We start from the raw sequence: 20,870 nt of genomic DNA on the forward strand, positions 1-20,870 counted from the left end.
ACTGTTTTAGATACCTCATATAAGTGGAATCATGCAGTATGTGTCCTTCTGTGTCTGGCTTATTTCATTTGGCCTAAGATCCTTAATGTCCATTTATGTTGTAATGTAACATTCCTTCCTCTTTTTAAGGCTGAAGAGAATTCCATTGCATGTACATACCATATTTTTCTTCCCATTCACCTGTCAGTGGATATTTAGGTTGTTTCTACATCTTTGCTACTGTGTATATGTACTGCAGTGAACATGGCAGTGTTGATATCTCTTTGAGATCCTGGTTACAGTTTTTTGGTAGCTCAATTTTTAAATTTTTTTTAGGAGCCTTCATACTGTTCTCCATGTGAGACCAATTCTTTTATGATTCAAAATATAGTCCACCTTGGAAAAGGTATATTCTGCAGTTGTTGAGTGTTGTACAGGTGTCTAATAAGTCATGTTGGTTGTTAGTTTGGTTTAACTCTTCTATTTCCTTTATGATTTTCTTCGTGTTCTATATGTTTTTGTGAAAACGTATTGAAACTTCTGAATATAATTGTATATTTGTCGTTTTCCTCATATTTCTTTTAGTTTTCTTTCATGTATTTTGAAGTTCTCTTATTATGTGCAAATGCATTTATGAATTGTATATCTTTTTGATGAATTAACTCCTTTGACTTTAGCAAATTACCTCTTATATCCCTTGTAATATTCTCTTCTCTATCTGTATCTTTACATTTGAAGTGAATTTCTTGGGGTGCCTGAGTAGCTCACTTAGTTGAGAGTCTGGCTCTTGATTTTTGGCTCAGGTCATGATCTCACAGCCCATGAGTTACAGCCTTACGTCAGGCTCTGTGCTGACAGCATGGAGCCTGCTTAGGATTCTCTCTCTTCTTTCTCTGTTCCTCCCCAGCTTGAACACTCATGTACATGCTCTCCCAAAATAAATAAATCAACTTAAAAATAAAGTGAGTTTCTTATATGTAGCCTATAATTGAGTCTTGTTTTCTGTTCAGTTCTATCTCTGCCTTTTCATTGGAATTTTAGTCTGTTTACATTTAATGTGATTATTGGTATAGTTAGATTAAAATCTGTCTTCTTAATTTTTGTTTTCTATTTGTCCTCTTTACTGTGCTTTATTTCCACTTCTGGTTTAGTGGCATACTTTTGTGATTTCATGTTATTTCTTTTGTTGGCTTATTAGCTGCATTTTGTAATTTGCTTTATGATTTAGAATGTACGTCTCTAAAATATAGTCTATCTTTAGGTGATATTAGGCCACTTTATATCTAAGAAACTTATAATAGTATGATTTCATTGCTCTGCTCAATTTTTGTGCTATCCTTGCCCTACATTTTACTTTGACACATGTTGTGGTACTGTATTGTTGCTATTTCCATAAACAGTCAATCATATCTTAAAGAGGGTTCAGTAACAAGAACAAAAACTTATACTCTCTCTCAGAAATAAATAAAACATTTAAAAAATTGAAGAAAAAAAAAAAAAGAAAAAGGGTCGCCTGGGTGGCTCAGTCGGTTGAGCGTCTGACTTCGGATCAGGTCATGATCTTGTGGTTCGTGGGTTCGAGCCCCACGTCGGGCTCTGTGCTGACAGCTCAGAGCCTGGAGCTGCTTCAGATTCTGTGTCTCCCTCTCTCTCTGACCCTCTCCTGCTCACGCTGCCCCCCACCCCCAGAAATAAATAAAACATTAAAAATTTTTTTAAAAAAAAGCAAAAGAAACCCAAAAACTTATATATCTGTTCACAGAGTTACTGTTACCATTTCCCCTGTGCAATTCACTCTTTTGTATAGATGCATATTTCCATTTGGTATCATTTCTTTTCTGCCTTCTTTTTTGAAGGAATTCCTTTAACATTTCTTTAGGAAAGGCCTATTGGTGGTACATTTTTTGAACTTTTGTGTATCCTAGAAAGTCTTTATTTCACTCTTATTTTTAAAAAATATTTCCACTGCGTATGGAATTCTAAGTTGACTGTTTTTTTCTTTTTGTTATTAAAGATGTTGCTGTGCCATCTTCCTGTTTAGATTGTTCCAGTAAGAAATGTGCCATCACACTGGCTCTGTTCCTCAGTATGCCATGCATCTTTCATCTCTGGCTACTTTTAATTTTCCCTTTGTCAGTGTCATGATTTGCCCTGGTGTGGTCGGGTCAGACCACGTTCCCGGCTCTGTCTGAGCACCGAGCACCACTGTGTCTTTCAGAGGTCCTTCCCTGCCCTTGGGTGATGTCCTCACGTGTGCGTGCTGACCAGCACTCTACCGGATACAGGCAGATATTCACAGTTCTGTGTTGCTGTCTTCCCTTGAGAATGCTCTAGCCCGTGAACCTCCCAAGTCCCAGGACTGTGTTCTCAACTCAGAGAAGCCCCCGGGCTCTGCCTCAGTTTCCCTCCCTGTGCCATAGCCTGGGAACTCTCGAGGCGGTGAGGTAGTGCAGAGGTCGGGCTCAGCCCATGCGTGTTCTGTACCTCGGTGGTCACTGTTCTCTGTTTCTTGTTGGTTGATGTCTAGGAATCTGTCGTTTAATTTATTTTGTATATTTTTTGATGTTTCGTGCAGGAGGGTGAATCTGGGCCCTGTTGCTCCATCTTCGCCCGAAGAGCTCGTTGGGTTATTGATTTAATGTTTCTAAAAATGTTGAACCCCCCCCCCCCAGTGTATATACCCAATGCGGTTAAGTTTGAGGGACTCCTTATGAAGTTCAAGGATGTGATTATAAATGCTTTCCGTCCTGTTTGATTCCACCTGTTACGTGTGTGTGGGTTGTACACAGCAGCAGTGATGCCACGGCCGACGCAAGCCGCTAACCACGTGTTTCCTGCACAGAATTTAGTGTGACTTTGTGGAGCTGCGCTGTCCCCCTGCAGGTAGGACAGCGAACTGTGCGCGTTACATAGGCAGACGGGGTTTTCCCTTCCTTTACACCCCCACACGGGTCTTGCCTTCAGCCCACAGATAAGGACGCTTGCGCTTCAAAACAGGAGGTAATTTGGGTCTCTAATCTGGAATGTTTTTGATGCAGCCGTGGAAATTTAGATGGGAGTAAATGATAAGGTTTCAGTCTACCATGTTCACCAGCTCTTGGTATTGTGCGTAGCGGCCTCTCGTATCCAGGGCAGAGGATGTTTTCTGTGCACGCTGCTCTGTGGAGAACTTGTAGACCTATCTTTGCTGACACTTGAAAAAGTGATCCAGTAAAGCTAGTCATCCTTGTCAGCAAAACCACTTAAACATGTTTATGGCTTTAGCTCCAGTCATGTAACCCGAAGGGGTCTGCCTTCTAAGGAGAGAGAACTCAGAGTTGAATCTGCGTGTTTCACCCTGAAGGGTGTAGATTGTAGAGCTCATCTGCTGAGCAAGATCCCACCTGCGAGGACCTGGCGAGCCCCAGCCGTGGGGCCGACCCCAGACACAGCCCTTCGCTCCCTTTCTGTGCTCACCCTTTCCATCAAAGTGATTGCAACCCATGCCTCAAGAAGCAGGATGTTTATTCTCTTGGTCATTTATACTTTCAAGGTTAATCTGTCGAGCTACTTTCACTGTCTCTTCTACCCAGTTTAAAAGTATTCTGCCTGCTTCCCATCTAGAGAAAAGGACATTTACCAAGAACAGTTCGTCTTTGCTTATAACTCTGATACCACGTTCACACGGCCACCTGCCTAGAGCTCGGTCATGTCTGGTTTGGGGCGGAGCTCCTGACACGTGACTTAGGAAGATCAAAATGAGGTAAAGGTCAGTGTCGGGGCCCCTCAGGGGTCTGTTGGGCTCACACGCTGCAGGACCGTGATGTGGCTTGTGCTTCTTCACGTCTCAGATGCCCAGAGCCGAGCGAGGCATGTAGCAGGCGTTCAGCAAACACTTTCTGACTGATGGACGTGTTGAGGCTTGTGTGTGTGTCTGACTGTAACGAAACGGAGGGTCACACGAGTGCATAAAATCGTCGGTGCTTTCAAAGTATGTATTTAGGGGAAATACTCATTCGGCTGGCAAAGCCCTAACGGTGTGCCCCATCGTCACCCTCGCGGTCGTGACTGCAGTTCATGGCTCTTCAATTTCTTTCTTGCATTTATTAGCAAAACAGTGTTGTTTAGGTGTTTTTTTTTCAAGTGTGCAATGAAGTGATTATTATTATTATTATTATTATTTTTTTTTTGGCAAATCAGCAATTGTGCAGCCATCACCCCAGCATTAGGACACTTCCAGTGCCTCGTTTGTACCCATTTTGCAGTAAGTCCATCCCTCCCAAGGTCCAGGCAATTGCTAATCTACTTTTTGTTCTCCTGGATTTACCTTTGCTGGAATTTTCATATAAACAGAATCATATGTGGGGGTTATTTTGTTTTTGTTTTTTTTTTGCAGCTGGCTTCTTTTGCTTAGTGTGATGTTTTTTCCAGGTTCATCCATGATGAAGCATGTATCTGTAGCCTTTTCCTTTTTATTGCTAAATAATACTCCATTGTACGAATATACATTCTGTTCATCCCTTCACCTGTCGATGGACACTGCTGTTTTTCCTCTTTGGCTATTATGAATGATGCTGGAAATTTGGAAAACTCGCATGCAGATCTTTGTATATATGTACGTTTCCATTTCTCTTAGACCCTAGGGCTGGAACTGCAGCTTCGTACCGCAAGTTTGTGTTCACCTTCTTGAGAAACTGCCAAGCCGTTTTCCAAAGGGGTGGCACAGTTTACGTCCCCACTGGCATCCCACGGAGCGTTCCAGTTTGCCCACGTTCTCGCTTTGTGTTCCTGATTATAGCCATCCTAGTAGATCTGAGTCAGGTATCTCACTGCGGATTCATCTGCATTTCCCTACTGACTTGCTGTTGAACATCTATTCATGTCCTTATTTATCACGCATATCTTTTTTGGTGAATTATTCAAATCTTTTGCTCATATTTAAAAACAGCTTTGTTTGTAATTTACATACCATAAAGTTCACTCTTTTAAAGTACACAGGGCGGTAGTTTTAATATATTTACAGAGCTGTGTAAATATCTCCATAATCTGCATAAAGAACATTTTCATGACCCCAGAAAGGAACCTGGATCCTGTAGGCAGCCACCGTCTGTGACCCTCCCCCAGCCCCCAGCCCTTAGCAACTACGGATTTACTGTCTGTCAGTTTGCCTCTTCTGGCCACTTCGTGTGAACGGAATCACAGTGTTTGGTCTGTTGCTACTGGCTTCTTTCACTCGGCCTAATAATGTTCTTGAGGTTCACCCCCGTTGAAGCAGATATCAGTATCTTATTCCTGGCTGTGGGTAAATCATACTGCGTTGTGTGGATGTACCACGTTTTGTTTATCCGTTAGTCAGTTGAGGGACACTTGGGCTGTTTGTGCCCCTGAGATCTTATAAGTGGTCCTGCTGAGAACATTCACGTACAAGTGTTTGCACAGACATAATGGTTTCATTTCTCTTGGCCGATACTTACTTGTGGAATTGCTAGGTCACACGGTGACCCGATGACACTTAACATTTTGAGGACTTGCCACACTCTTTCCCAGAGCACCTGCCCATTCACTTCCCACCAACAGTGCGTGAGGGTTCATTTCTCCAGCTTGCCAACTCTCGTTATTGTCTCTCTGACCTCGTGGGTGGGAGCTGGCATCCCGTTGTGGTTCTGATTTGCAGTTTTTAATGACAAATGGTGTTGGGGTGCCTAGGGGGGCTCAGTCATTTGCGCATCGGACTTTGGCTCAGGTCATGATCTCATGGTTCCTGGGTTCACATAAGGCTCTGGGCTATCAGCACTGGAGCCTGCTTCGCATTCTGTGTCTCTCTCTCTGCCCCTCCCTCTCGTGCTTTCTCTCTCTCAAAAATAAACATTAAAAAAATGACAAGTGATGTTAAATATCTTTTCATGTATTTTTTGGCTTTTTGTGTATCTTTGTTGGAGAAATCAGGATTTAAATCCTTTGCTTTAAAAAATTATGTTATTTGCCTTGTTCAATTGAAAGACTTCTTTACATATTTTGCGTATGTATCTTTTAACATATAGATGATGTACAAACGTTTTCTCTAAGAATGTGGCTTGTTCTTATCGATGCCTTTTAAAGCCCAAAGTTTTGGATATTGATGAACTCCAGTTTATCAATTTGTTTCTTTATGGATCACGCATTTGGCATCATATCTTAGGAATCTTTGTCTAACCCGAGATCACAGAGATCTTGTCCTGTGTTCCCCTCTACACAGTTTATGCTTTTAGCTCTTGCATTTAGATCTCTGATCCGTGTTATGTTAATTTTTGTGTATGGTATGTAGATAGGCCCAAAGTTCCTCCTTTTCCACGTGGACATTGAACCATGCCAGCACCATTTCTCGTGAAGACCCTGCCTTCCCCGCTGAGATATCTTGGCACCTTTGTCAAAGGTGGTTTGCCCTCAGTGTCAGGGTTCATTTCTGGATCCTCAGTTCTGTTCTAGATCTTCATCTGTGTGCCAGTACCACACCGTCTTGATTATTGTAGCTTTTTTTAAAATAATTTTTTAAAAGTTTACTTATTTGAGAGAGACGGATAGAATGAGCAGGGGAGGGACAGAGAGAGGGAGAGAATCCCAAGCAGGCTCCAAGCTGTCAGTGCAGAGCCCAGTGCAGGGCCTGATCCCACGAATCAGGAGATCATGACCTGAGCCAGAGTCGGCCACTCAACCAACTGAGCCAACCAGGCGCCCCTATTATTATAGTTTTGAAATCGTTTTCATATAGTTTTTGGTGTTTAGTGCGTCTTTGGGTGTATTTTCCTGTCTTGTCTGACTAGTTAGACTGAAAACACCCTGAGGGCCCAGCTCTGTCATTTCAGACACCAGACTTGAGACAAGTTCGCCCTTTTTCTCATCTACAAAGTAGAAGGAATGGTCCTCCCCCTTGCTCCATCATACGGCGGTTGCGAGGATCAAATGAAGTAACAAATGGGAAGCACCCCTGAACTCTAGTGTTGATCACAGGTGACATTTATCAGGCACGGCCGGGGGTACTGCGAGCCTGCTTTCCTTAAGATCCATGAAGTATACCTTGGTGTGTAGTGTGCTTCGTAGTCCCGCAAGCCCGTAACGGATCTTCGGGGAGTCCAGCCCTCGTCCGTGGTTTTCACTCTAGCTGGAAGTGTAAGTGTGGTTTTCTCTTGCTCTGTCGTCTTCCTCTCGGGAGCTGGGCCTCCTAGACTCAGGTTGTCACTCCAGCTTCCGCCGACTGGGAGGCCTACGCAGCGTAAGTTGGGTCGTCCGGACAGGGGTCACAGCTGAGGAGAGCGTGGCGCCAGCATGCGAGGTCCCTGTGGGCAGCTGGAGAGTGTCCTGGGAGCGCGCGGCGGAGAGCGGGGATCCTGGCCTCTGCCGTCCGTGGCTGGCGTCCTGTCGCATTTCACGGTCCCGTGGAAAGCTAACCTCCCGAGGTGCAGGGTCGTTTTCCAGGTGACAGTTGCGGAAGCAGAACCTGTGCGTGATGGAAACCTTGACTTTCTTCTAGATGACGGTGTGCAGCCCGTGTCAGTCCTGCCGTGCCCGCCTCAGCGGTGCTGTATTCGGGGCCGGTGGCCGCCGCTCCTCCAGTGAACTTTCTTACTGAACTCAACAACCTCACTGAGCAGACTGTTTCTGGTAACTGGGACTCAGTTAGCGGCGGTACACATTGAAAATACAAAAGATCGGGGCACCTGGGTGGCTCAGGCGGTTAAGCGTCTGACTTCGGCTCAGGTCATGATCTCACAGTTCTTGAGTTCACGCCCCACGTCGGGCTCTGCGCTGACAGCTCAGAGCCTGGAGCCTTCTTCCGATTCTGTGTCTCCCTCTCTCTCTGACCTTCCCCATTCATGCTCTGTCTCTCTGTCTCTCTCTCTCCCTCAAAAACTAAATAAACATTAAAAAAATAATAAAATATAAAAGATCTTTTTAGGAAAAATGCTGTTAGTCAATAAAAATCCCCATGGTACCTTCAGAATGAAAGATAGGGGGTGTGTATACGTGCGTGTGTGTGTGTGTGTGTGTGTGTGTGTGTGTGTGTGTAGACTTACCAGTAACTGCATCCTAAGCTCTGATGATTTACACTGGTTTTCTGCTCTATAGTATGTCTGCTCAGTTCATGTATTGGTGTATGTATTAAATGTGCTTAATTCATGGTGTTTAATGTTTAAAGACTGTGCCGTTTTTTGTTGTGCTGATGGAAGAGAGCACACAGTGCCTTTCTGTTCAAACGTTCAAGGAAGTTGGCATCTTTTTGCCTCTCCACACGCCTCTTGTGTGTGGAGCGGAGCAGGTTTCCGGAGCCGGGCATGTGTCCAGGATCAGTGGGTGACTGAGCCCCCCGTGTGCTGGGACTCCCCGTTCCCTGGCTTCCCAGTGTGTCCACAGGGGCGTCGTGGAAACATGCCCAGCCCGGCTTTTGCAGGAGCCCGGAGCTCGGTCCCTGCCCTGCGCCCCCCTCGCCATACTGGGCGCCATCGCTTCCAGTAAAGGGTCAAGTCCACGACCACAGAGGCGGGGTCGGGCTCCTTGGTGAAAGGCAGCTGTCTTTCCCAGACCTGCCAGGTTTCTTTGTTCCGTCATCGGGTAACACAACACGTATTTTCTATTTTAATTCATGCGTCTTCTTCTCGCCACGTGCTCCTGTTTGAACCGTTCTCTGGTGAGGTTGCTGTTTGGTTGATATTCAGTTACTGTTAAGTAATGGGGTCTGTGTATATAGTCCGGATTTTAATTTTGTTTATACAATGCAAGTGTCGTCTTAGTTGGGTGGTAAATCTTCATCTGCCTTTATGAAGGCTGACATATCCTCTCTAGGAGGGAGTAAAAGCGAGCCATGTAACACACACGTCCCCGAGTTAATGCCTCTGCAGGCCTCATTTTCCTTCGGTCCAGGCCCATCCGTAATAACTGGACAGTTTGCCAAGTAGGCGTACAGGTCAATAGCAGATGCAGTCAGCTCTCCATAATCCACAGTAAATAGCAGAAAACATGAATAATTTAATCCACTCAGCTGGCCGGGGGCCCCCAAGCAGGTGACCCGCACATCCCCTAGGGGACCCCTGCTCTTACCAACCACCTCTGTACCAGTGTGAGTCCCTGTTTCGCCTGCCGCCGGGTGTGGGGACCCAATTCCCCAGCCACCTGAGCCACTTAAAGACTGTCGGCTTGTCAGCACGGATGATCACAAGTCTACTGACCTTAACGTGCCAAACGTTATCTGACCCCGCGCAGAAATGCTCTCGAGTGTCCTTGCGCAGGGTTTTAGATTTCCCCCAGTAAGCGTGGGCCCTGGCTCACGGCCACCCGTCCGGGCCCCTTTGCTCTCCCCTTCGGCAAGCGTGATGCTACTCCTTTCTGAAAGGAGCAGGGAAATGATTGTTACCGACGGGGCGAGCTGAAGCCTGCGTATGAAATGACATGGGCGCGTTTACTATTTCCACCTATCCCTTTAGCCCAGATTGTGGGAAGCTGGCAGTAAACAGGCTTTACACACCGTGCTTCCTTTCACGCAGTGAAGATTGAGTACGTCCTCAATGCAGAGATCTAGGTCCTTGATCTTGTCTCCCGCGCTACTTTCGTCTGGCTTAGCCGAAGGCACAGAGGCCCCATTGTTTGCAAACGTTACGAAGGTAATCAGTAGGATTAGTGCAGTTTTCGGGGCGAGGATCGGCTGCACTCTGCTAGACCGGGACACAACACGGATGTCAAATTAAATTTAACGAGGGCGCCGAGGGGAGCCCTTCCCTGTGAAGGAAAACACTCAGCATCGGGCTGGTTCACGTGGAGAAGACGCGGGGACATGGAGGACGCCTGCCTCTCCAGGACCCGCCACGCCTGTGGCCGCCGAGCCTGTCCCGCTAGCCTGGCTTCTGCCCTCGGACACACTGGGCAAGTCATGGAAGGAGGTCGTTCTGCTCTGCGCTGTGGGAGCCACTGGCTTCGCAGGTGCTTGTTACGGTTTGTTTTAAGAGGGACGTTGATGGTTTAGAAACCCTGGAGAAGGTGTCTGGGACAAGAACAGTCCGGAACACATCTCGGGTGCGGGGGAGCGAAAGGCAGTAGGAATAGGGGGCTGGAGAGAGGAAGCCTCAGAAGTACGTGAGCGTGATGTGCAAACATCTGGAAGGAAGTTTATCCCGTGCAGGAGGGACTATTTATTGAGGTTGCTCAAGAGGGAAAAATTAGAATCTGCGGGCTGAGATTATGGGAAAGCAATTTGGCTTAACTCCGTATTTCTAGACGTGTGCTATACATACCACTGGGAGTAGAGGAGATTTTTTTTTCATTTTTAAAAACTTTATTTCGAAACAGTTGCAGATTTAAAGAAAGGTTGCAAAAAAATAGTACAGAGAATTGAGGTGTAGCCTTCAGCTGAACAGCTTTTATGAGATCATAGTACAGCGAGCAGAGCGGGAGGTCAGCACTGGTGCCGTGACTGAGCTACACCAGACCTTGTTCCCGTCTCCCCGGTTCTCACGCTAACAGCCTTCCTCTGACCCCGATTGAATCCAGCGTCCACACTGCACGGAGTTGTGCTTTTGTGGGCTCTTCCAGCCTGTGACACTTCCTCAGTGGCTCATGACCTTGACACTCTTAATGCATAGCAGTCAGTTATTTTGTAGAATGTCACTCAGTTTGGGTTGTCTAATGGTGTCCATGATTAGATGAAGGCCGTGCATTTTTGACACAAAGACTGCAGAGGTGACGTCACACCTCAGCGCGTCACGTCGGGGCTCCATGATGTCCGTTGTTACTGCCGACGTTGACCTTGTCACTCAGTGAAGATGATTTCATCCACTGTAAAGCTACTATCTTTCTCCTTGTGCTTGACAAGAACCTCGGAGGAGATGCTGGGAGACAGAGCCGGGATCCTGTTTCTCCTGAAACTTCCACCCATTGATTTTAGCGTCTGTTGGTAAATCTCATTGGAAATAACTTTCACTTCATGGTGATTGTGTGTTTTCCTCATTGCTTTTACATTTGTTAAGTAGAATTCACCTGAAAAGGGGACCACTGTCTCTTCTCCCTGTTATTTATTCACTTGTTTACATCATGGGCAGACTCACAAGAATTTATTTTATCCTCTGGGTTACAATCCAGTGCTGTCGCTGCTTGTTCTCTTGTCCAGGTCGTTCCAGCTTTGGCCATTGGGAGCTCCTTCGAGACGGCGCGCCTCTGCTTTGTAATGTGTCCTCATCCCTTTTTATTTTAAACTTCCTTATTTTGGGTGGCACAGAATGTCTCAGGCCCATTTTATGCTTTCCCTCTTCTGTGCCCGACCCGGCCGCTGTCCCTGGAGCCTGGGTTCCTTTCATGGAGGGTTAGACAGCAGTATCCACCTGCTAGGCGTAGTCTTGCTCGTACTGAGATGTCACCGTTGTCGGCAGACACAGCCGGAGAATGTGTGTTGGTATACGATGCGCTAGCACGTAGGTATTTGTGTCGTTTACACGTCATCGTACGTGCATCACACACATCCCTCTGCGCTTCTGCGTCTCCGTCTGGATGTGCAAACAGTGCATCGGTGCCACTACTTCCCGGTCCCATCCAGCACCACTGGCTTCTTTAATAGCCTCTCTCTTTCTTTGTTTTTGTTTTTGTTTTTAATGTCTACTTATTTACTTTGAGAGAGAGAAAGAAAACCTGCAGCGAAGGGGCAGAGAGAAGGAGAGAGAGGGAATCCCGAGCAGGCTCCGTGCCACCAGCACGCGGCACGGACCATGAGATCGTGACCTGAGCCAAAACTAAGAGTCAGAACCTCAACCACCTGAACCACCCAGGAGCCCTTCCCTTTCTTTATTTGTAACTTGCTTCTGCAGCAGAGAGAAACCTTGCCCTCATTGTTTACAATACGTTTACTTATTCAGTCTTAGGACGCCAATAAAATAGTGTCAAAATTGCTGACCCTGTGAGAACAGATTTGCTAACTGCAGTCAGTATTTGCATACAGTCCCCTCCCCTTTTTTTATCCTTAGACTTAAGAGTTTCTAGCCTAAATAGTATTTTCCAGAGTTACTGAGGATAGTTCTGTATTTCAGCGTGGCTACGGTCTTTGTTTATGAAATAGTTTCAGTTGTTATTATTTGTGTTTCGTTTGGGTCTTCTCTCTCTGGCATCCTGGTTGATTTAAGTCTGGTATTTTTGGGAACGTGAAACGTGACTGTGGTTCTAAGACTAGAGCTTCAGAGAACGTGCGTGAAGTACCCGCTCCCGCTTAACACCTGCCGTCCAGCATTCTTACCTTGTCCATCCGCTCTCTGTGGGGAACCAGTCTCCTTAGTTTCTGGCACATCCGCCCTGCATTCTTTTGTCTGGATGGGCAGACGGGTTTGTTTTCTTTTACCCCTTCTTTCTTACGTGAAGGGTAGCTTGCTTGCATATGTATGTGTGTATGTATAATTTTTTTTAACATTTACTTACTTTTGAGAGACAGAGCATGAGCAGGGGAGGGGCAGAGAGAGAGGGAGCAGACTCTACTCCAAAGCAGAGACAATTCGAAGCAGGCTCCAGGCTATGAGCTGTCAGCACAGAGCCTGACATGGGGTTCGAACCCATGGACCGGGAGATCACGACCTGAGCCCAAGTCGGGGGCTTCACCGACTGAGCCCCCCAGGCACCCCTTATTTCTGGACTTTTTATTCAGTCTCATTTGCCTGTTTGTCTATCACCAGCACAACCTGTTTGATGATAGAGGCTTTGTGGTATGATTCGTGTCCAGTGGGTTTAATTTTTTCATTTTTATGGATAAAAATATTAATGTAATGAATTTTTCCCTGATTACTGCTTTAAGTGCATCCCGTAGAGTCTGGTATGTTCCTCAGGGTTTTCTTGGCTATTCTTGCATGTTTGTTTTTCCATGTGACCTTTAGTATCCACTTGTGTAAGTCCATACGGTAATCTGTTGGTATTTTTACTGGCATTACATTGAATTTATCAATTAACTGTCATCTTTCAAATGTTAAGTCATCCTAACCTAGAATAGGAGATGCCTTTTCATTTGTTCATATCTACTTTTGTGTCTTTCAGGGATGTTTTGAGTTCTCCTGTAGACTATGTGCAGTTCTTATTAAACTTCTTCTGAAATGTTTAATCTTCTGTGTTGTAATTACTTAAAATGGAGTTTTCTCTAATATCTTATTATAGTATATTTGAAGGCCATTTTGTATGTTACTTTTGAGTCCTCATATTCAAAGGATGGTTTTAATGCTTGGGTTAGTTTTATCATTGATTCACTGGGGAGGCTTCCAAAGACACATTATGCTATCGTCTGCAAATAGAGATAATTTTACTTCCTTACCCATTCTTATGCCTCTGCATGATTTTTTTGTAACTATATAGGGTAACATAATACCTCTAGGGTAGGGCAGTGGTGAGCAGAAATGGAGATCGGGCATCCTTGCCTCCATTTTAGTGGAAATGCCGCCAGTCTTTTCACATTCGATAAGATACTGGCATTCGGAATAATGTATGTATATTTTATCATGTTAAGACTATAACTCTCAGGGCGCCTGGGTAGCTCAGTCTGTTAAGCATCTGACTTCTGCTCAGGTCACGATCTCACAGTCCGTGTGTTCAAGCCCCGTGTCAGGCTCTGTGCTGACAGCTCAGAGCCTGGAGCTGCTTCAGATTCTGTCTCCCTCTCCCTCTGCCCCTCCCCCACTTGCACTCTGTCTCTGTCTCTCTCTCTCTCTCTCTCTCAAAAATAAACAAACGTTAAAGAAAATTTAAAATATATAACTCTCAGTTTCTGTTTTCTGTGACTTTTATAAATGAGTTTTAAATTTTATCAAGGATTTTTTTAGCATCTCTTTAGATTTTTTTTCCTTAGGTTTATTAGTACAGTGAATGCTACTGAATTTCCTGATATTGAACCCAACTTTCATTTCTGGAAAAAAATCTACTTGGTCATGGTACATGGCTTCTTACTGTGGTGTTAGATTCTATTTGTTAATTTTTTTAAAATATAGTTTATTGTCACGTTGGTTTCCGTATAACACCCAGTGTTTGTTAATGTTTAATTGAATATTTCTGCATTGATATTCATGAGGGGTGCTGGTCTGTGATTTTCTTTCTTTGTTGCTTTTTATCTGGGGTGTCACTGTTAACACTTGCTTCATAAAAGAACCAGGAGCTTTCTCCAGCCCTGTGGGCACTCAGGAGAGTTTATGTGGAGCACTGGGAACTGGTGGTGAAGGTTCGGTCAAACCCCAGAAGCTGTGTGTCTGGTGCTTCCTGTGGGGTGTCTGCCCAGGAACCCGCTCTGTTTCTTCCCTGCAGCCACCTGTCCCCACGTCCCGGCTGCAGTGGGGCCAGCCTTGGTCATCTGAGTGTCCCGAGGAAGTCGTCCACGTCAGCTACGTTTTCAGGCCTGTTTGCATGGAGGTCTGCAAGGAAGTGTCTTAGGGGTTTGAAAATTTCTTTCATCGGTCACTTCCCCTGTGTCATTTCTTATTTTCTGTATTTGTGCTTTCTCACCTTTTTTCTTGACCAACTTAGCTGGTGGATTGTCCGTTTTGTCAACTACCACACCCCTCCCACACACAGAAAGACAAGACTTAGAGTTATTTATTATTTAGCTCCACTGTTCTTAATAGAAAACCTTTGCCTCATTAATCAGCTTTTCTTCCATTGTTTCTTTCCATGCATTTTCTTTTGGGATACTCTGTTCTTCTAGTTTTTATGAGCTAAGATTTGATTTATTCATTTTTTTCATTTTTATTGACAAAAATATTCATCTAGTGAATTTTTCTCTGATTACTGCTTTAACTGCATTCCGTGGATTCTGATACGTAGTGTTTTTTGTGTCGTTCCTTTTTAAAAAGTCCATATTTTTAGTTTGTGTTTCCCCTTTCACCTAAGAGTCAATAATAGGATTTTTAAATATCCACATGGAAGTACCTTTCTGTTTTGTTGTTGTTGTTAATGATGTATACTTACCTTGCGTTGTGATCACGAAGTATCATCTGCAGTGTTTCTACCTTATGGAAATTGTCAATGTTTTCCTTGTGACCTAATATACCGTCATTCGTGGTGAATGTGCTGTAGCTTCTTGAGACAGTGTACCTTCTGACTTATCAGGGTGTGGAGTTTGCTGCATGTGCACAAGATCTGCCTTGGTCGGTGGTGTTGCTGAGATCTGTGTCCTCACTTAGGTCTTGTGCGCTTGCTCTGTCGTGTACGGAGGCGGCGCAGTCAGTCCCCGTGTCGTCCCCTCACATCCAGTCGTCTCTGCTTCATAGAGGCGGTGGTTGTATTATCTGGCGCACAGATGTTCATGGGTGTTATGTCTTTGCTGTGGATGCAGCTTTTAACATTCAGTACGCCCTCTTGTGTTTACCTCTTTGGAACTTGAATTCTACTTGGTTTCCTTCTCTCTCTTTGTTTTATTTGCCTTTGTCCATCCTTTTAATTTTTGGCTTTCCGGATGACTTTATTTTAGGTGTCTCTCTTGCGTGCAGCATACAGCTGGGGCTTGTTCTGTGAGCCCAGTTAAAAACCGTTTTTCTTTTAATAGGGGAGTGTTTGAACCTGTTTTTATGTCCTGGGTAGCCTGTGTTATTAAACTGTTTATCGTCTCATTTATGTTTCTTTCTCATATTCTTTAACACACACCTGTTGCTTCCACATTACTGACCTGTACATTAATCAGAGTTTTTGCTCTTTTCTGCTTCCTTCATCTAACATTTTTCAGTTGAATCATTTCTGCTTCATCACTGTGTAATATTTGCACATCTGCCTTTCAGCTTAATTGCACCTTTATTTTGGTCTAAGATGTACATCTAAATATTTTAAAAGGTACCTCATAAATCCTTTCGCTGGAATCCCCCCAGTCATCACTAGATCGGTTAGAGCTTACCTTCACGTGGGCGGACTGGGGTGCTGCTGTCCAATACGTGCTAAGGCCCGGCTAAGGCCCGTGTCAGTCCACTCCCTCTGCGTCTTCTTAATCTGTGCCCGCGGGCCTCGAGGACTTTGTCCTCACCTTTGAAATCCCACAGTTCATTAGAACACGTCTCACAGTTGATTGCTTTGGGTCGTTTTTCCCAGGTGCCCTGTGAGACCTTTCACTTGAAGATGCAGGCCTTCTTCTGTGCTGGAAACTTCCTCAGTGTGAGATATTGGCTTCGCGGTACCGTTTTGTGTTCCTCTTATGGGAAGTCCGATTCTCGGGCGCCACCCTTCGTGTTCTCCCCTCCCCGCGTCCTGTCTCTCCTCAGGGTCTTTGTTACTTTTTGTTTGGAGTTTTTCTCCTTGGATTGTCTGTAGTTTATTCCTCATTTCTTTTTTTTTTTTTTTTAATTTTTTGATGTTTATTTATTTTGAGAGAGAGAGAGAGCTGGGGAGGGACAGAGAGAGAGAGAGAGAGAGAGAGAGAATCCCAAGCAGGCTCCATGCTGTCAGCGCAGAGCCTGACGTGGGGCTCAATCCCACGAACCGTGAGATCATGACCTGAGCCAAGATCAAGAGTGAGGCACTTAACCGACCGAGCCTCCCAGGCGCCCCTGTTCCTCATTTCCGAGATAGTTTTGTTTTCCTTTCATTATTTGATGCGTCTGCTCACCTCATACTCTCCCTGTTTTCGTCCTTTTCTGTTTTAATTTTACATTTCCGATTTAGGGTGGTTTTTCCTATCCTCAAATGTTTGAATATCTTTATGTTTTTAGGGTGTGAATTCCAGTTTTCTTTTGACTCGTGCTGGTTTTCGGGAGGAACTCTTCACGGTATTGAGTGTTTTTAAAAGCTTGCCAGTCTGACGGCGGCGGCCTCTCTGGTTGGTTTGGCCCAAGTGCAGGCGCCACGGCTGCTGTCACCTGGCTGGTTTTAGTGAGGACGCGCAGGGCGAATGAGTCCCACGATATTTCCTTTTTACTCGTAGGAACCTGCACTTCCTCTCTCTCTCTCTCTCTTTCTCTCTCTCTCTCAATCTCTCGTTAGCTTCACCACTCAGTTGCCAAAGGTGCTTCTGCCTTCCTTTTTCCTGTTTCCTTCCCCGGAAGCGAGAGCGTTGCCGACGCCTCTGTAAATGGTGTCCGTCCCCTCTGCCACGTGTGTGGGCCCTGAGCCCCTTCCCTGACCCAGGCTCTCTCCTCAGGCACTTTGTCGGTTTTTTGTGTTCGTACTGGACTTTCTCACCCCTTTGCCGGTGCCCGCCTGTGTCCTGCACCCCTGCCTTGGGCCCCCGCTCACCAGGGTCACGTCGCAGGTGCGGGTGTGAGCCCGGAGCTCCTGCTGGCTTCTCTCTGTCTCTCACCCTTTCTTCCGTGGCTCACGTTCTCTGGCTTCACATATGCCTGCAGTCTTGTGCAGGATGCGTAGTTTTGTTAGGGGAGCCATCGGGAAGTCGTGACTCGTAGCCGGCCTTGTCTTCCGCCTCCTGGAAGTCAAGGACTTACCCCGAGAGTCTTCTCAGCGGGTTAAGGGGGCTTGGAGTTCAACATTTTCCAGTTTAATCTCCGATGTCCACTTAACCTTTACGGCATGTTAGAGGTCAGTAAAACTAGCCCTCTAACCTCATGGTATAAGGTTTCCATATTGAATAAATCCACTGAGTTAAAGAAAAAGTCAAAATAGAAAGTACAAACAGGTAGTCGCGCAGACGACAGAAACGTGGTACAGACCACGGTGATGGTCTGCTAGAGGCCAGGAGGCCGAGGGAGCCGCGGTGGGAGGGCCGGTCCGCCGAGCGGGCGGGAGCTGGGCCGGCAGCAGGGCCAGGGGCCAAGGCCGGGCTTCACCGCCGTGCACAAGGGTCCTCTGGCTCGTCAGCTGAAAGCAGGGTGACGCTTCAGAGTGCTCAGTGTTGGGATTTTGAGAGTGAGTGAGTGTTTCCTTGAGCGTTAGAGAACTGCTTTAGCAGTTTACCTTCTTCGGTTCCTGGGGAGGCAGAAACCAAATGCTAACTTTCCCAAGGGTTATCAGTTACAGAGCACGTGGGCAGCTTGAAAATAAGTGCAATTAATTTGCTCCTCAGTGTCAGCAAGACAAAGCATCATTCACACGTGGGTTATTCATCTTGTATTAAGAAAGCATGTAACTCAAAACTAGGCAAAATGTGTGGAAGTGCGAAACGAGTTTCTGGCACAAAATTGATGGGTTTTGTATATTTTCAATATCAATAAACCAGTCGCAGTTGTTTAAAAGAGTCTTGACCAAAATTGTTGAAAATGGCCTCTCTCAATCTCTCAAGCTACATAAGCAGCAAACAGTGCTGGAAGTAATGAGGTTAAATGTAACTGATGGATCGTGTTCCGGAAAGACGGCGTCTGAAGTCACCTCCCCGACGCCCTGTGAACTTGCCTGAGTCCGTAGGTGTCTGTGTTTGCAGCTGTTCTCAGAGAGCCAATGCAGTTAGTGTCGTGTGCTCCAGGAGGCGCTCTGAGGTGTGTTTCTGAACACATTTCGTGTGTTTCAGAAGCGGTTGTGCAGGAGATTGGAAGCGGCCGGGCCGGCGCTGGGCTGCCCCCCGGTGACGGTGAGCACCCCCATGTCCTGGAGCGGCGAGGGGCCGCCAGACGGCGGCCAGTGGCGGCCACGCGCGGGGGTAGGTTCCCGTTCCCACCAAACCAGCTGTGACCCGTTTAAGTATTTTAATAAAAAGTGTAAATAATCACTGTTCTGATACATCTGCGGCTGTGATCTGTTACATAGACGCCTCAGAACGGTGGAAGGAGCCCGGCCCAGCCCTGCCCGAGGTGTGCTGCGGGAGACTCTGTAAGTGCGTTCACCTTCTCGCCGTGACGTAAAAGACAGACTTGTTCTTACATATTAGATCCATAAAACAAAGTTCATAAAAGCGGCAATTGCATTGCTAAGGAATGAGGGATGTAAATAAAAAGGTGCAGATTGATTTAAGCTTTTCTTGGCGTTTTGCTGGGGTGCAAACTGATTTGTTTCCAGCTTCAGCTTGGAAACAGAAATGAAAATACGCTTCAAATGTTTTCTAACACAGGGTTCAGGGAAGGGAACAGGCCGCTGGATACATTTAATAGAGACCATTTGAGGATGTCTTTGAGAAAAGCCCTGACCTTGTTTAATTATCCGAATAGGAATAGACAGTGTTTTCTCTTTTCCCTGCTTTAGCTCTGTCTCGTGTTCCCATAAACTTGAGAGAAACCACAGATTTCAGAGGGAGGAATGCAGTATTCACACCAGTGAATCTAAGTGAAGGAGGTCTAACGTGCCAGGCTCCCCGCCTGCCATGCTGGGCGGGATGTCGTCAGCTGCCCACTACCATGATACCTTTCTTATTGATTTTGGACTGACTCTAAGAACAAGTTAATGTGTCTTTGATAACCTCTGTAATTCTTGGGTTTTTTTAATTTAATTTTTAAATTATTTTTTAATGTGTTTTTTTTTTTTTTTTTTAAATTTCTGAGAGAGAGAGACAGCGTGAGCAGGGGAGGGTCAGAGAGAGAGGGAGACACAGAATCCGAAACAGACTCCAGGCTCTGAGCTGTCAGCACAGAGCCCGACGCGGGGCCTGAACCCACAAACCACGAGATCATGATCTGAGCTGAAGTCGGATGCTTAACCGACTGAGCCACCCAGGTGCCCCTAAATTTTAAATTTAGAATCTTAATATCACAATAAAATAGAATTGCATTTAATTGACACATAGAAATCGGGGAGAGAGAGAGAGAGTGTGTGTGTGTGTGTGTGTGTGTGTGTGTGTGTGTGTCTGTGTCTGTGTCTGTGTGTTTATTTCTTAGATTTCGCCCTACAGATTTTTAGAGAAACGTGTTGCTCTGTTTCTGATAAGCAAAAGATTGAGTTGGTAAGTTATAAGATTTTCGGTGGATTTAATGGTTTTGTGTTTGGTGAGGACCTAACTGCTGGTCATCGCCCGTGTGAACCTCTGCTCACCTGAAATCATTGGAGAAATAGAAACCGAGCTTAGTGTTTGACGTGCCCTGTGAAGGTGTGCTTTATGACTTGTTTTTTTTTTTTTTTTATGTTTGTTTATTTTCGAGAGGGAGAGACAGAGCGCGAGCAGGGGAGGGTCAGAGAGAGAGGGAGGCACAGAATCCAAAGCAGCTCCAGGCTCTGAGCTGTCAGTACAGAGCCCGACATGGGGCTCGAACCCACGAACCGGAAGATCGTGACCTGACCCAGAGTCAGACGATCAACCGACTGAGCCCCCAGGCGCCCCGCTGTTCGACTTTCTGTGGTCTTCTGGTCAGAATTCCCGCAGGCTGTGCCGTGTCCGTGGTGTGGTCCCTGAGCACGGGCGGCGCAGACCCAGCAGCTGGAGCTTACTGTGCTCTATAGGTGGGTTCCTGAACCAGCCACGGCCGGCCTGGGATACAGATCCGTCGTGTTTGCCTGGAGAAACACGGCCCCGTTGTGAGTAAGTTGTGTTAATGCTGCGGACTAACCGGGACCCTCCTTGTCCTCACCCCATTTCCATGGAGTGTATCTTTGGAAGCCCTCCCCCCCAACCCCGGCATCCATTGGGCAAATACTTGGAACGTACTCGGGATCCTTCTCTGAGAGGTGGTGCTCTGCTTGATGGCTTAAAGAAAAAAAAAATTGGCTCAAGCAGCTGATTGGATCATTTTAACTAATATTCTGTTTGAACAACAGTATCTGTTTGATTAGGATTTTTCCTTCCTTTGTAACTCCCCAAGCTTGCCTCTGTTATGTTTCATAGGAAATGAATCCGTGAGCAGAGAACCTATATTGATATGTAAATACATCATTTTTCCGTTAGTGCTCGATATTCTTTTCATCTAAATTTCAGAAACTGACTTTAAAAATTCAGTTTCCCTTTATCTGTAGTTATTCTCAATAAAATTTTACGCAGGCCTGGGTGATTTAATATTTACACCCACTGTTTCTAAAAGTCTTATGTAAATAAAGATTGAAATGTGAATTTGAAAAGTCACACCTCTTGATATTTGAACAGACTA

The 20,870-nt window shown here is 45.7% G+C and overlaps 1 protein-coding gene and 1 non-coding gene across 2 annotated transcripts in view; both read left to right on the top strand.

Moving 5' to 3' along the window:
* The window catches only part of LOC120240885, a 42,807-nt gene that overhangs the window by 10,682 nt on the left and 11,255 nt on the right, over window positions 1-20,870 (top strand). The window contains exons 3-5 of the mRNA XM_039245740.1: window positions 18,374-18,502; window positions 18,610-18,672; window positions 20,230-20,308. Coding sequence (XP_039101671.1) covers window positions 18,374-18,502; window positions 18,610-18,672; window positions 20,230-20,308 — 271 coding nt within the window. The remainder of the gene's footprint in view (window positions 1-18,373; window positions 18,503-18,609; window positions 18,673-20,229; window positions 20,309-20,870) is intronic.
* Window positions 1,491-1,575, top strand: TRNAR-UCG. Its single transcript has one exon. It is a non-coding gene; the product is annotated as a tRNA-Arg (tRNA).

Source organism: Hyaena hyaena, unplaced genomic scaffold, assembly GCF_003009895.1.
Source record: "Hyaena hyaena isolate Hyena2069 unplaced genomic scaffold, ASM300989v1 scaffold_265, whole genome shotgun sequence".
Lineage (NCBI taxonomy): Eukaryota > Metazoa > Chordata > Mammalia > Carnivora > Hyaenidae > Hyaena > Hyaena hyaena.